General features: G+C 41.9%; 1 protein-coding gene across 1 annotated transcript in view; it reads right to left on the bottom strand.

Moving 5' to 3' along the window:
* MGAT5B (alpha-1,6-mannosylglycoprotein 6-beta-N-acetylglucosaminyltransferase B) overlaps positions 1-13,552 on the bottom strand; it is a 327,915-nt gene that overhangs the window by 90,453 nt on the left and 223,910 nt on the right. The window contains exon 10 of the mRNA XM_033961186.1: positions 7,996-8,127. Within this exon, the coding sequence (XP_033817077.1) occupies positions 7,996-8,127 (132 nt within the window). The remainder of the gene's footprint in view (positions 1-7,995; positions 8,128-13,552) is intronic.

Here is a 13,552-nt window from a genome sequence, read left to right as displayed (position 1 = left end):
AAAAATTCAATCTCTCAGAAGTTTGTCTTCCAGGGCTTTCAACTGTTATACAGTTTAAAAACTAACATTACTGATTTGGCTCTATAGAAAATATGTGTCTTAAAATGCTGTCCCTGGGACATTTGGAGCCGGATTCTGTATAGGACTCCCAGTCTCAGAAGCCAACGGGCGTTCTATACAAAATCGAGCCTAAGGCTGCCTAAAATAAACCCTATTCTGTAACCGACGTCCATGTTACAGACGCTGGTTAGAGAATCGGGTTGTTGTAGACACAGCCACTAAGCTTATCTTGCCGTGATAAATTTAGCTGCAGCCACCAGTCCCTCTCCCAAAAGAATGCGGCAGGAGGGATGCCCAATCCCTCCTGTCCGGAACAACCCCATCTTCCCCTGAAGATTGCAGGCAGGAGGATACCCAGTCCCTCCTGCCAGAACTACCCCCCAGAACCCCAACCCCACCCCCCTCGATCAAAACTGGCAGGAGGGTGCCCAATCCCTCCTGCCGGAACCCCCTGGAACCCGAAATCCCCCCACATGAAACCAGTAGGAGGATGCTCAATCCCTCCTGCCAGAACCCCACCCCCATAGATTCTGTGACCACCCCCAGTCTGCAACCCCCCCCCACCCCTGTACCCCTTCTCAAACCTGTAAAGTTTGACGGACAGACGGGTCTTGCCACCGTCCGGTTGGCAGGCCTGCCTCTGTCGAAATGAGGCGGGCCTGCCCCTTCCCGGTGCATTGTGGGATGCACCAGGGAGGGACCTAAGGCCTGATTGGCCCAAGCGCCTAAGGCAAAGAATTCCATAAAGCAGTCCAATCATCAACCATAAAGTAACACTGGAAAATCCTATGTAGTGGAACTACAAATATTTATTATATAATACATATTTATAGTTATCCTACTGATTCCAGAACTGTTTTTAGTTGGTGATTGATATAAACTTGGGCCAGAAAATTGGTTTGCTACTGGAGGTCGTTGTCCACACCTATGTCATAAAGGTCCATGGGTGTCCTGCTATAAAATTATGTCTATTATTGTTAAGGATAATCCTAGGAGGAGAAAAACAAGAAAAGCATTCAAGAGTAGAAAGTAACCCCCATCACCGTCCCTCTCCCAGAGCTTTCCAAGACTTGTAGTTCTACTGAACAAATAGACTAGATCTCTGAAGGAAAGAAGCATTAACAGAAGAAGAATCAAACTCAGGTAATATAAAATGAATGATGCTAGAAAGGAGAGCAACTCAATAAATCTGCAGCACGGCAGGAAGCAAAATAACCCCCCCCCACACAACAACTTGAATAATTACTAACCCAGAGAGAACATGAAGACCTGAGTCAGCTGGCCCTCTGCCCTCAACACCAGATGCATTTTTCTGCTTTACGTTCTATCTAACAGCATTACCAATGATTTTCGAGAGTTATTTCTCTCCAGGAGATATTTCGCCCAGCTTTATCTAGTGTGCTTATGCAGGGGGGGGAGGGAAGGGGGGAAGAGAAGACGCTAGGGTACCAGACAAAGCATCTACAACAAAGACAATAAAAGCTGATCCGTCATGTCCCTCAATAGTGAAACCTACAGGATGAAGAATTGGAAAAATGGGGAAAAATACCATTGAAGAAAAAGAGCCCCATTGCTGATATGGATTCACTCCAAGTGGGTCAATGTGGGGATTCCTGAGCCCCACGGTCTGAGAGAGTACATCTGTCATCTTTAAAGATAACTTTACAGAACTAGAAGTACAAGGTGCCCACAAAACAACGCCTTGATTTTAAATAGTTACAAAATCAAAACTTATTGGAATATGTTTATAAATAAGATGACAGCAAATACAAGTCCCATAAAGCACGGTTAGCAAGATCTTACACAATCGCTTGCACTCTCACCCTTATAAGCTGCAATTGGTGCAGAAGTTACAACCTTCAGACTATGCAATGCGACAAAATGATCAAGTGTTCCTCAAGTGGCCCCCGAGATCAAGTTTCAAGTTTATTAGGTTTCTTGATTAATCGCTTAATCAAACTTCTAAGCGATGCACATTTTAAAATTTACATTTGTTAGGTGACAATACAATAAATAAAAATACTTTAAAAAGGACAGAATTACACTCAATTTAACATATTCATAACATTAGGTAAGGAAGAATGAAACACAATTCTTTAAAGTAAAGAGAAGACATTAAGGGAAAATACAGAAGGTTAACAAAATATAGTAAAATAAAATAAAATGGGGTTGTAGGATAAAAAAATTAGTTTGCAAAGGCGTCCTTGAAGAGAAATGTTTTTAAGTTACTTTTAAATTTTCCAAATTCCTTTTCTTCCCTTAAAGATATAGGGAGGGCATTCCAAGTCTGTGGTGCAGTAACTGAAAAAATAAATTGTCGTCTACTATTTATAATTTTCAACGAAGGAATCGACAATAGGTTTTGTTCATTAGATCTTAAAATTCTCTTAGCAGAATATGGAATTAATAATTTAAATAAGAAAGCAGGGGTCATATTATAAAGGGTTTTGAAGGTAATTATACAAAGTTTATACGTTATTCTATGAATAACTGGAAGCCAGAGTGCATTTTTAAGAAGAGGTGTTACATGATCAAACTTTCTAGATTTGGTTATTAGCTTAATTGAGGCATTTTGTATAATTTGAAGACGTTTTATTTCATGTAAAGCAATTCCTTTGAAAAGAGATCACCGGACATGACTGTTTGTGACTTTTTCCTTGGGGAGTGGGGGGCGGGGTATGTGAAAGTCAGTGTATGCACCTTCACTACACGCAACTATGGATGATCTGCAGGAATGCATCACTGAAGCTATAAACGCGATCACGCCGGATATGCTCGGAGAATCTGGTCCGAGCTCGATTATAGCATCGATGTTTGTTGAGTAACTGGTGGGGCACACATCGAGTGTATGTAGTCAACAGATACCAGGAGTGTTTTTGTGTTATTTATCTGTATAATAGCTTTGCTCTTTATCTGTGTAATCTGGATAATAGTTTTTGTGTTTTGTGTTATCTATCTGTATAATAGATAATAGGCTAGGGGTAGGCAACCTGCAGACTGAATAGATACCTGGGTTTTCAGGAAAGGTGTCATTGATAAAACTGAGTTATCTACCGTACCTGCATGTAACTCACCTTGAACTACCAATGAAAAGGTGTGAGCTAAATCCAAATGAATATGCACAGGCTACATTTGCATATAAGTGAAGCAGTATGGGTGCAAATCCTCTTGAAAAGGCATTTGGGATACCTTGAGAACCCATGCGTCTCCATGGGGATTGGAGGATGTCCAGCCCCCCCATACTGAATTTACCCAACGAAAAGCTGCAGGATATTCAGCTTTTTAAAAAAATATGCAAGTGGAAATACAAGACACACTGATGGCACCTGTAGATGGCACATACCTGATAAGAATCCCTGCTAATGTGCACTTTGATAAACAACTATTATAATAATATAATAATAACTTTATTCTTATATACCACCATACCCAGCGAGCTCTAGGTGGTTTACATCACTTAGCAAATGACCTACATTGACAAGCAGATTTACAACATGTCACAAGCAGATTTACAATGAATTACAACAATTTACAACAGTCTGCAATGAAGGGTAGATTTACAATGATTTATCAGAAATTGCAGCTTTGATCGAACTAGACAAAGATGTAGAGAGTAGGAAAAAGGGAAGGTCTAGTGAAGGAGGAGAGGAGCAGGGGTGGGCGAGGTGTTATGTGGGGGGAGGGATAATTAAGGGTCGTGTTTGCTGAATAGGTAAGTTTTGAGTAGTTTTCTGAAGGCAAGGTAAGTGGGGGCCTCGAGTATCATTTGGGCTAGCCATGGGTTCAGCTTGGCTGCTTGGAAGGCGAAAGTTTTATCGAGGAATCTTTTGAGATGACAGTGTTTTAGCGAAGGGAAGGCGAACAGTTGAATTCTACGTGATATCTTGTTGTTGCAATAAAGATTAAAGTGGGTGTTGATGTAGCTTGGAGAAGCACCGTTTACCGATTTGTAGCAGAAGCATGTGAATTTAAAAAGAACTCTAGATTCGAATGGCAGCCAGTGTAGTTGGTGGTAGAAAGGGGTGACGTGTTCCCATTTCTTTAGGCCAAAGATGAGGCGCACTGCGGTATTTTGGATTATTTTTAGTCTCCTGGTAGTTTTCTTTGTAGCGTTAAGGAAAATTATGTTGCAGTAGTCAAGAATGCTGAGGATGGAGGATTGTACAAGTAGGCGGAATGAAGTGTCATTGAAGTATTTTTTTATGGTGCGTAGTTTCCAAAGTACAGAGAAGCTTTTCCTAACGATGAGGTCGGTATGGTTTTCTAGGGATAGGTTTTTGTCCAGCGTGACTCCCAGGATTTTTATGGTCGGTTCGAGGGGGAAGGTCATTCCTTTTAGTTGAATTGTGGTCTCCTTTATTTTATCTTTGGGGGAGGCTAGGAAGAATTTTGATTTGTCTGGGTTTAATTTCAGTCTGAATGAAAGCATCCAGAGTTCAATCTGGTTGAGAATGTTTGTAATGTGGTCGAGTAGTTCTTGTGAGAAGTTGGTTAGTGGGATGGCTATTGTGATGTCGTCGGCATAAATGAAGAATTTGAGCTTGAGGCTGAGTAAGAGTTTGCCTGTACCAGACTTTAAACATGATAAAATGCCCCATCAGATGTACATAGGATATATTCTATAAACATGTGTCTATCTATAGATACCTAGATGGCATCTACTTTCTTTTATAAAATACTAGAGTAACAGGTGAAATACACACCTGTAATATTGGAATGAGCACTTATATCAGGCATGGAGTTGGTGTAAGTGCTTGATCCTAAATACTGGAGCTATGAAAATAACTGTAAGTTATGGGGGCTAATTTTTAAAGCACTTACCTCCCCTCCCCCCCTTTTACAAAACCCCCTATGAATGTTGGGAGTGAAGCAGAGCATTCAGTGCGCCGGTCTGCACTAAAAACCGGTTTCGCAGTTAGGCACCTATTATGGAGGCACCCATCTAGATAGGCGCATATCTAAATTGAAAGATATCAAAACCATACTTTTCAAAAAATACATAAAACCCATCTAGCATGACCAGTCCCTACCCAAACCCCACCTGCCCTCTCTATACCTTTAATACACTCTAATTTGCTTCTAACTACCCAACAAAGTCTAAAATGCTTCTAATTACCCAATATTTATCACCTTAAGATTTCAACTCTTTGGTAATTCTTATTACCCAACATTTATCATCTTAAAATCTCGACAACTCTTTGGTACTTCTTAAGTGACTATTATGACATCGCTTATGCTATTCCTGTAAACTTTATGTAAGTCTTGATAACTTTGATGTAATCCGTCTTGAACTGCAAGGCATTGGCGGAATAGAAATCACTAATGTAATGTAATGTAACAACGCGCTCAGTTAAGCTTTTTAATCAGCAATAATTGAAACTTAGGCGCCTATCAAGAAAGAGCGATTCTGTAACAAGGCGCCTCTAAAAATTTAGGCGGCCTTCAAAAAAATAGGTGCTATGCATGTTAGCGTAGGCGTGGCTTCGTATTAGGCGCCTTGTTACAGAATTGCTGCTCTTAAGTGCGCTTAAGCACTCGCATGGGTGTCTAACTTTTAGTTGTGCCTAGAGCTGGCCTATTTATTGGGCGCCTCCAAAATAGGTGTCCAAATAGGTGCCACTCAGCACATTCACTAAACAGCAGCCAACTGTACTTGAATCACGCTGAACAGTGCCTATATTGGTGCCTAACTTTTGGGCGCTTCTTATAGGATTTGCCCTTAAGTGCTTTGAAAATGAGCCTCTATGCATATTAGTGTATTAGTGTGAGTCTTGCCCAGGCTTCAGCCAGGCTCCAAAACAACAAAAAGATTGTGGAACAGAAGATCGGATGCACCAGTTTGTAGTTTAATAAGCGTCCAAATAACTTAAAAACAATAATCATAAAAACAATCCTCAAAGGGTGTATAAAGTACAGCCACAAGTGACCCACAGAATAGAAACCAAATAATGTATACAATAAAAATGACCCAACAAGAGCTGTGTTTCGGCAAAATAAAAATGCCTTCCTCAGGGGTCTTATAGGGTCCTTGGCTGTCTTAAATATAAAAACATAAAAGTCACATAAAATCCAAGTAGTTAAGAGGCTACAAACAAGCAGCACAGCTCACAAGACTACAATGTGGGTCACTTGTGACTGTATACACTCATTGTGGATTATTTTTAAGATGAATGTTTTTAAGTGGGGTGGCCTAAGGGATATGACCAATCAGAATCTTAGGCCACTCCCAGTGCATCTCAGAATGCGCTGGGAGAGAGGCCTAAGATTCTGGTTGGCCCAGGTGCCTAAGGCCCCTCCTATGGGAGGGGTCTTAAGTGCGTGGGCCAATCAGGGCCATAGGCCCCTTTCCGGTGCATCCCATGATGAGTAGACCACTTATTGGAGAAGGTCAGTTCACGGCTCCAACACAATCTGTGTTTCGCTACTCTACATCAGGAAGCCGGAAAGATGAGCTTTTTATATTGTTTTTATTTGCAGTGTGCAGTGCCTGAGTCCTTTGGTCTACACACTTGATGTGGTCTACTGTTAAACAACTTTTGTAGAGCCATAACATTTGCCACTCCAGTAGAAGCAAGAATCCTTGCTCCATGCAATGTGTTATGATTAAAATTCAAGCACCTTTCCAGTAACGTTGTACCGCTGCTGTGGTGCCTTGCTGAAGAGCTTATGAGCACATTTAAATATTTAAAAGCCTTTAAATGTTATATGATCATATTATTTGAGAAACTTGCCCAGTATTGAGGAGAGGGGGGGTCTTTTATGTTTTGTTCTACACTTCCCCCTCTCCATTCATGGTTTTGGCAATCGCAATTTCACATATTTGCAATTTTGGGGGAGGGGGAAAAAAAGAAAAAAAAACCCCATAGTTTAGCCTTCCCCCCGGCGTCCCGGCCTTACCTGGTGGTCTAGTGGGCTTTCGGGGCAGGAGCAATCTTCCTACGCTCCCCATGTGGGGAGTTCCTGTTGTAGTCTTGAGAGACTACGGGAACTCATGGCAGCCATTTCCTACTGGCGATCTGCACGGGGCAGGAGCGTAGGAAGATCGCTCCTGCCCCGAAAGCCCGCTAGACCACCAAGTAAGGCCGGGATGCCAGGGGAAGGCGGAAGGGAGGCGGGGGTGGGTCAGAGCCGGACCAGAAGATATTCGCGATATTTCAACATTCGCGGTCCGGCTCTGCCCCTATCCCCCGCGAATCCGGAGGGAGAAGTGTATTTTGAAAGTATTGCCCCCCTCAAGTGGACTGTAATTTAAATTCCTCGGTCTGTTGGGATTTACTAAATGGCACTAGAGGTTTTTAGCCCGGGTCAGCGAGGTAAATGCTCCAAAGCTCATAGGAATTCTATGAGCATTGAAGCATTTAGCTCACTGGCCTGCGCTAAAAACCTTTAGCACCGTTTAGTATAAGGAGCCCTTAATTAGCTGGTAGGTGCTTACCACATCTAGGTATGCGTCTACTCTGAGACACCTACCAGAAAGTAGGTGTGGTTGGGGTGGATTCTAGATGGATTTTGGGTGTGGTTTGACTTAGGCACTGGTAGATGCTTAAGTGCACTGATGTAGACAAAAAAAAAAACCCTGGCATAAATGGAGTGTGCCTACCAGTGCCTAAGACTGCTTATGTGCCACTTAGGTGCGAGTCTATAAATGGCTCCTAGTGGATGATTGACCATTGCCTAGAACCTAGGCGCCAACTATAGAATCAGGGCCTATGTGAAAACACAGGTACATTATTCTAAACATTTACACCTACTTAAATGTTAGTGTCCACTTTACGGAATTATCCCCATACTTTAAAAATTCTGATTCAGACCCAATTAGGACTAAGACCTAGATTGTGGATCCTAAGAATATGGAATAGAACATTTCAGAAGCTTCCCAGTCAGAAAAATAGGGATAACAAAACAAAATATGAAAAATGTTTTTTTTCCTCTCACCTGGATTTTTTAAAGGACAGCCCCATGTGCTTCTTCATTTGCTGCATCCCATGGTAATCCGTGTAGACAAGGTCAAAGGATAAAGGTTCAGTCAGCGGGCAGTTTCCTCTTCCAGGGGGCACTCCTAAAGAACTGGAATATTAGAAGACAGTGGATACAACCACGTAAATAAACAAGCCACCTCCGGAGTGGTCTCCTAGACACAAGCACAGAATTCCCTTGATATATCTCCTGGCAATGAGCGGCCCAGATAGTATGCAGCAAGGAGTTCCGAATTCATAGCTCTAAGGCTAGGCTTCCCAAATCTGTCCCGCAATGCCACGGTCAGCTGGGTTTAAGGATATCCATAATGAATATGCATGAGCTAAAACTGTATACTGTGATAGAAAAATGTTCCAAGCAGTTGGAGATATCCCAAATCTAACGGGCATTTCAGAAGAATGAAAAGAAGAAAGATAAGAGCTAATATCACTTTAAGAGAGAGACTATTGAGAACTGTAGTTTCAAAAATTGTGATTCAAGAGAGGGAAGAATTGTGATACTCTAAGGAAAAGGCTATTTGATTATGTTTCTTCAGATATGGGAGAGATTTCCTAGAAGGCAAATGTCAGAGGGCCAAGGGAGGTAGCTTGAGCAATTGCAAAAAGGTTCTAGCACACATTGACATTTTTTATTTTATTTTATTAAAAGCAATGTGTACAAATCAAAAGCATCAATAAAATGCAGAGGAAAAAGAGCTGGTTTTCCAAATTCCACTGTTTATACCAGGGGTTTCCAACCTTTTGGGCTTCCCTAGGGCCGCACAAATGCGCAAGCGCTGCAGCAAGACAGAGGAATGAGCTGGCAAGACGGTAAACACACGGGGTCAGCAGAGGAAAACACTGCCCCTCGACCAGGGCCACACAAAATACTTTGCGGGGCCGCAGGTTGGACACCCCTAGTTTATACGGTCTGGAAAGTCCTGTGAGCTGGAACCTATTGCAGAAAAGGCTAGACAGAAAAATGAAGACATTATTTTTCTGCAAGAGCCTGGCTGTGAGATTGATTTTTGACGATCTGGAAGTCCATGGCACACATGGGTATGCAAATTTATCTCATGCATATGAATTATGGATGTTCTGAAACCCCAAATGGCTGTGGCACAGCCGGGGAAGGTTTGGGAAAGCACCTCTCAAGGCATCACACTCTCTGCACCTGGCTCTCATACTGGATCTTTCTGAAATTAAAAAAAAAAAAAAACACATGGAAAAAAACACGAAAGGACTCGAGAAGGCCATTGTCGTACTAACGCAGATCAGATATAACAGCGGTGTAATCCGAACTGATTTATTTGTGAGGTTAACATAGGTGAGCGCTTGACATACCAGTCTTAACCACAGTACATATTAGGGATGTGTACAAGCCACAAGATTTTATTTTGGTTTTGGTTTGTTTGGCTCCCCCTACCACAATTTCTCAGTTTACTTCACACGTTCATTTTAATAACTTTTGTAAAATGCGTGCTCAAATTTTTTTTAAAGCAAATAAAGTAGGGATAGCTCTTTCAAAGCCCAACCAAGAAGATGCAGGAAACAAATACTCTGAACAAATCTTATAGCCCAGGGGTAGGCAACTCCAGTCCTTGAGAGCCGGACCAAGGTCAGGTTTTCAGGATGAGATAAATTTGCATCTCAAGGAGATAGTGCATGCACATCTATCTCATACATGTTCATTGTGAATATCCTGAAAACCTGACTTGGCTCCGACTCTTAAGGACCGGATTTGCCTACCCCTGTTATAGCCTTTTAAAATCAATCTTTCTTATCATGTTATCAGTTAGACCTGACATGGTCCTCATTTCTGCTCACATGAGCCTGCCTCGGGGGTCATAAATTGTATATCATGGAAAAGGCTTTCAATCAATATGGAGGAAAGCAATGGTTGCCTCTGTCAGCAGTAATTGTTTTCTTCCATACCGATTAAAAGCCCTTCACAGTATGCAGGTTTAGACCAATGGAGCAGGCCCAAGCGAACCAAAACATGGCCTGTGTCAGGTCTGATATGTGATAATAAAGATTTATTTGAAGAATCTATAACATTTGTTCGGATTATTTGTTTCCTGCATCCCCTTGGTTGAGCTTTGAAAGGACTAACTCCACTTTATTTTTTTGCTTTGGGATTTCTTTGGCGGGGATTTTTTTTTTTTTTTTGACTTGTTCAAATTTTTTTTTAAATCTTTATTCATTTTTAAAACTTTCAACAAGTGTAACATAAGATACAATCATTTTATACTTTAACATCACTTAATATACCATCAAAGTTTAACTCACATCAAATATCCCTCCCCCCTTATATCCAACAATTGTACTTAAACATAATAAATCATAAAATATTCCCCCCACACACATTAAAGCGATTTGGCATATACTAAATAGAGTGATTTGACTGGGCAGGAGAACCTCCTGCATGATTAAACCGCTTGTGTGAGGGCTGTGCGCTGATATTTAGAGGTGCATAGTTGGTTAGTGCCGCTGAATACAGCACCAACCGCTAAAGCCATAATCAGTCATTTTGTAGACGGTCCAGGGGTGGATTTGACACTTATGTTGTTAAGTGTTGATATTCAGCACCTAACTGCCTAATTCCCCCCTTTTACAATCCGCAAAAGCGGTTTTTAGCGCTGGCCGTTGCGCTGAATGCTGTGCGCTGCTCCCGACGCTCATAGGAACTCTATGAGAGTCAGGAAAAGCGCAGAGCATTCAGTGCACCAGCCAGCACTAAAAAACGCTTTTGCAGCTTTGTAAAAGGGAAAGGGGGGGGAGGTAAATTAACTGGACAAATTGAACTACATAAAACTCAGTCCTATTTTTATGTGTTGTCGCTTAGGCAGATAAAGGCTGAATATCGCTGAATAACCGGATAAGAGATAGCCAGCCACATGTGGAGGGGCACTTTTCATAGGACGTTTTGGGAAAGATGTCCAGAAATCCAGTCGAGAAAATGTTCATTTTTCAAAACTGCACGACGTCTATCATTTTGTTTTTAAAATTACCAATCTAGATGTTTTGACTCTTAGTGCATCTATCTTTTCTGGCCATTTTCGAATACAAAAACATCCACATGAAAAATGCACAAAACCAAGCTATTCAGACGTCCAAGCAGGAGCATTTTTACCAAAATGGCCACAGACAGTTGAGCACAGCAAGCAAAACAGAGGGACACTCTAATGAATGTCACATATAAAAAGTCCTGTGTACCTATGTCACTTTAACCTGCTTAATAATGTACGGTGAGCCCTACAAAACTCACCCGAAACTTACTGTACCCCCCCTGTACACCACAACAATAATCCTTATGCCTGCAGGTGTCATTTTTATGTAGGTACAGTAGGAAGGCTCACCACACAATATAAGTAAGTTATAATGACATGTGTATCTCGGACTTTTTATGTGACGTTCACTGCAATATCCCTTAGAGCAGTGTTCTTCAACCTTTTTACACCTATGGACTGGCAGAAATAAAATAATTATTTTGTGGACCGGCAAACCACTAAGACTGAAATAAAAAAAACCATCTTCACCCCGCCCTTGCGAGCTCGATCCCCGCAAACCATTTGATTCCATCCGCACAAATCTCAAATAGTTATGATTTTATATTGAGCATATTTTATTAAAGTATAAAAAGAAACAATTTTCTGTACAATTGTCATTTTATAAATACAAATAATACAGGGCAAGGATCAACATAACCCCTGTCTCTCTTCCCCTCACATATATCCCCCTTTACTATCAAGAAAACTGAATACGCCAAATTATTACAGAATGGTACACAGAAAAATCATGCTAACAGAATACCGCAGTCACACATGACAGGAATAGTGTTAGGGGAGTGTAACTAGGGCAACTGCCCCCTTTTCAGAGAGAGCCCTAAGCCAGCTGGAAGGTAACGAAGCACTGCCTTGGCTTTGCAGTCCCCAGTTATGTTTAACACCAGCTCTAGCAGGATTCATATTTCAAATCTGATATACTGTATTCTCCACTTAAAATTTTATTGATTTTATGAACAAAATAAAACAACAGTCAAATTACAGAAGTAAAAAGTACAAAAGTACCATGAAAAAGAGTACAGCAACCTATCAAAATAGGTACAACCAATATTCTACTTCTGAAAAAACCCATGATTAATCAACCAAAATTATAAAGAGGAACAGGGGAAGAGCAGCTCTCAGTACTTGCCTGCAGTAGCGTCAGCACAGCAATTCATTTCGGCAGCCTTGGGGCTTTTGATGGGTTGTGCCCGCCTCTGTGGAAAGAGGAAGTTGCATCATCAGAGGCGGCCCGCGACTCACCAAAAGCCAAAGGCTGCCGAAGTGAATCGCTGCGCTGATGCTACAGGCAGAGGGGAAGAAGCCCTGATCTTACTGGCCTTGCATGGACCAGCAGGAAATTTCTGCGGACCGGCACCGGTCCACGGACCAGCAGTTGAAGAACACTGCCTTAGAGTACCCCTCTGCTCTGCTTGCTGTGCTCAGTTGTCTTTGTGGCTATCTGAAGCTGTAATACAGGCTGGAATGTACTACCTTTTTCCACATCTCTGGGTGGTGGGAGGGGAATCGGTGACCACTAGGGTAATAAGAGGGGTCATGCCTTAATCCTTCAGTTATCATCTGGTCAGATTGTGCACCATTTTGAACCTTAAAAGGTGACAGATTCAGAACCAATGCTAGGAAGTTCTTCTTCACCCAAAGGGTGGTGGACACCTGGAATGAGCTTCCAGAGGGTGTGATAGGACAGAGCACGATATAGGGGTTCAAGAAAGGATTAGATAAATTCCTGAAGGAAAAAGGGATGGAAGGGTATAGCTAGAAGAATACTAAACAGGTCCTGGACATAATGGGCTGCTGCGTGAGCGAACTGCTGGGCATGATGGACCTTTAGTCTGACCCAGCAGAGGCAATGCTTATGTTCTTATTCATTTTTAAAACAGGTCTAGCTCCAAATGTCTAAATGATGCCCTGGACATTTCGTTAAAAGTTTGATTATTCCTGCAGAATGTCCAAGTCCTAAGCCCGCCCTAAGCCCACCCAAAACACACCTCTAACATGTCCCCTTAAGATTTAGATGCACTGGAGACAAAGCAACCAGAAAGACATCTGGAAAGTCAGTTTCGAAAATGCCCACTTGGACGTTTTGACTAGTAAGATGCCCAAGTGCCAGTTTTTGCTGTCTTTTGGGTGTCTATTTTTTTTTTTTTTTTTTTTTAAATGAGCCCCATAGCCAGATATCCTGTGCCGGTACTCAGACAATGCCGCTGGCAACTGTCAAAAAAATGCTGACCAACCCTGCCTGAATAGTTACCCCCTATGCTTGTTAAAGGCATATTAACAAACCAAGGGCCCCTTTTATGAAGTCGTGGTAGCGATTCTGCCCTGGCAAATGCACCAAAGGACCATTCAATTCCTACGGGCTTCGGTGCATATGCTGTGGGAGAATCGCTGCTGCAGCTTTGTAAAAGAGACCCAAAATGTGTGCTGAAAAATGCACATCCTTGCTAGTTATGTCCTATTGGCAACAGATGC

This window comes from Geotrypetes seraphini, chromosome 10 (genome assembly GCF_902459505.1).
Source record: "Geotrypetes seraphini chromosome 10, aGeoSer1.1, whole genome shotgun sequence".
Classification (NCBI taxonomy): Eukaryota; Metazoa; Chordata; class Amphibia; order Gymnophiona; family Dermophiidae; genus Geotrypetes; species Geotrypetes seraphini.
This window is presented reverse-complemented; position numbering and strand designations above follow the sequence as displayed.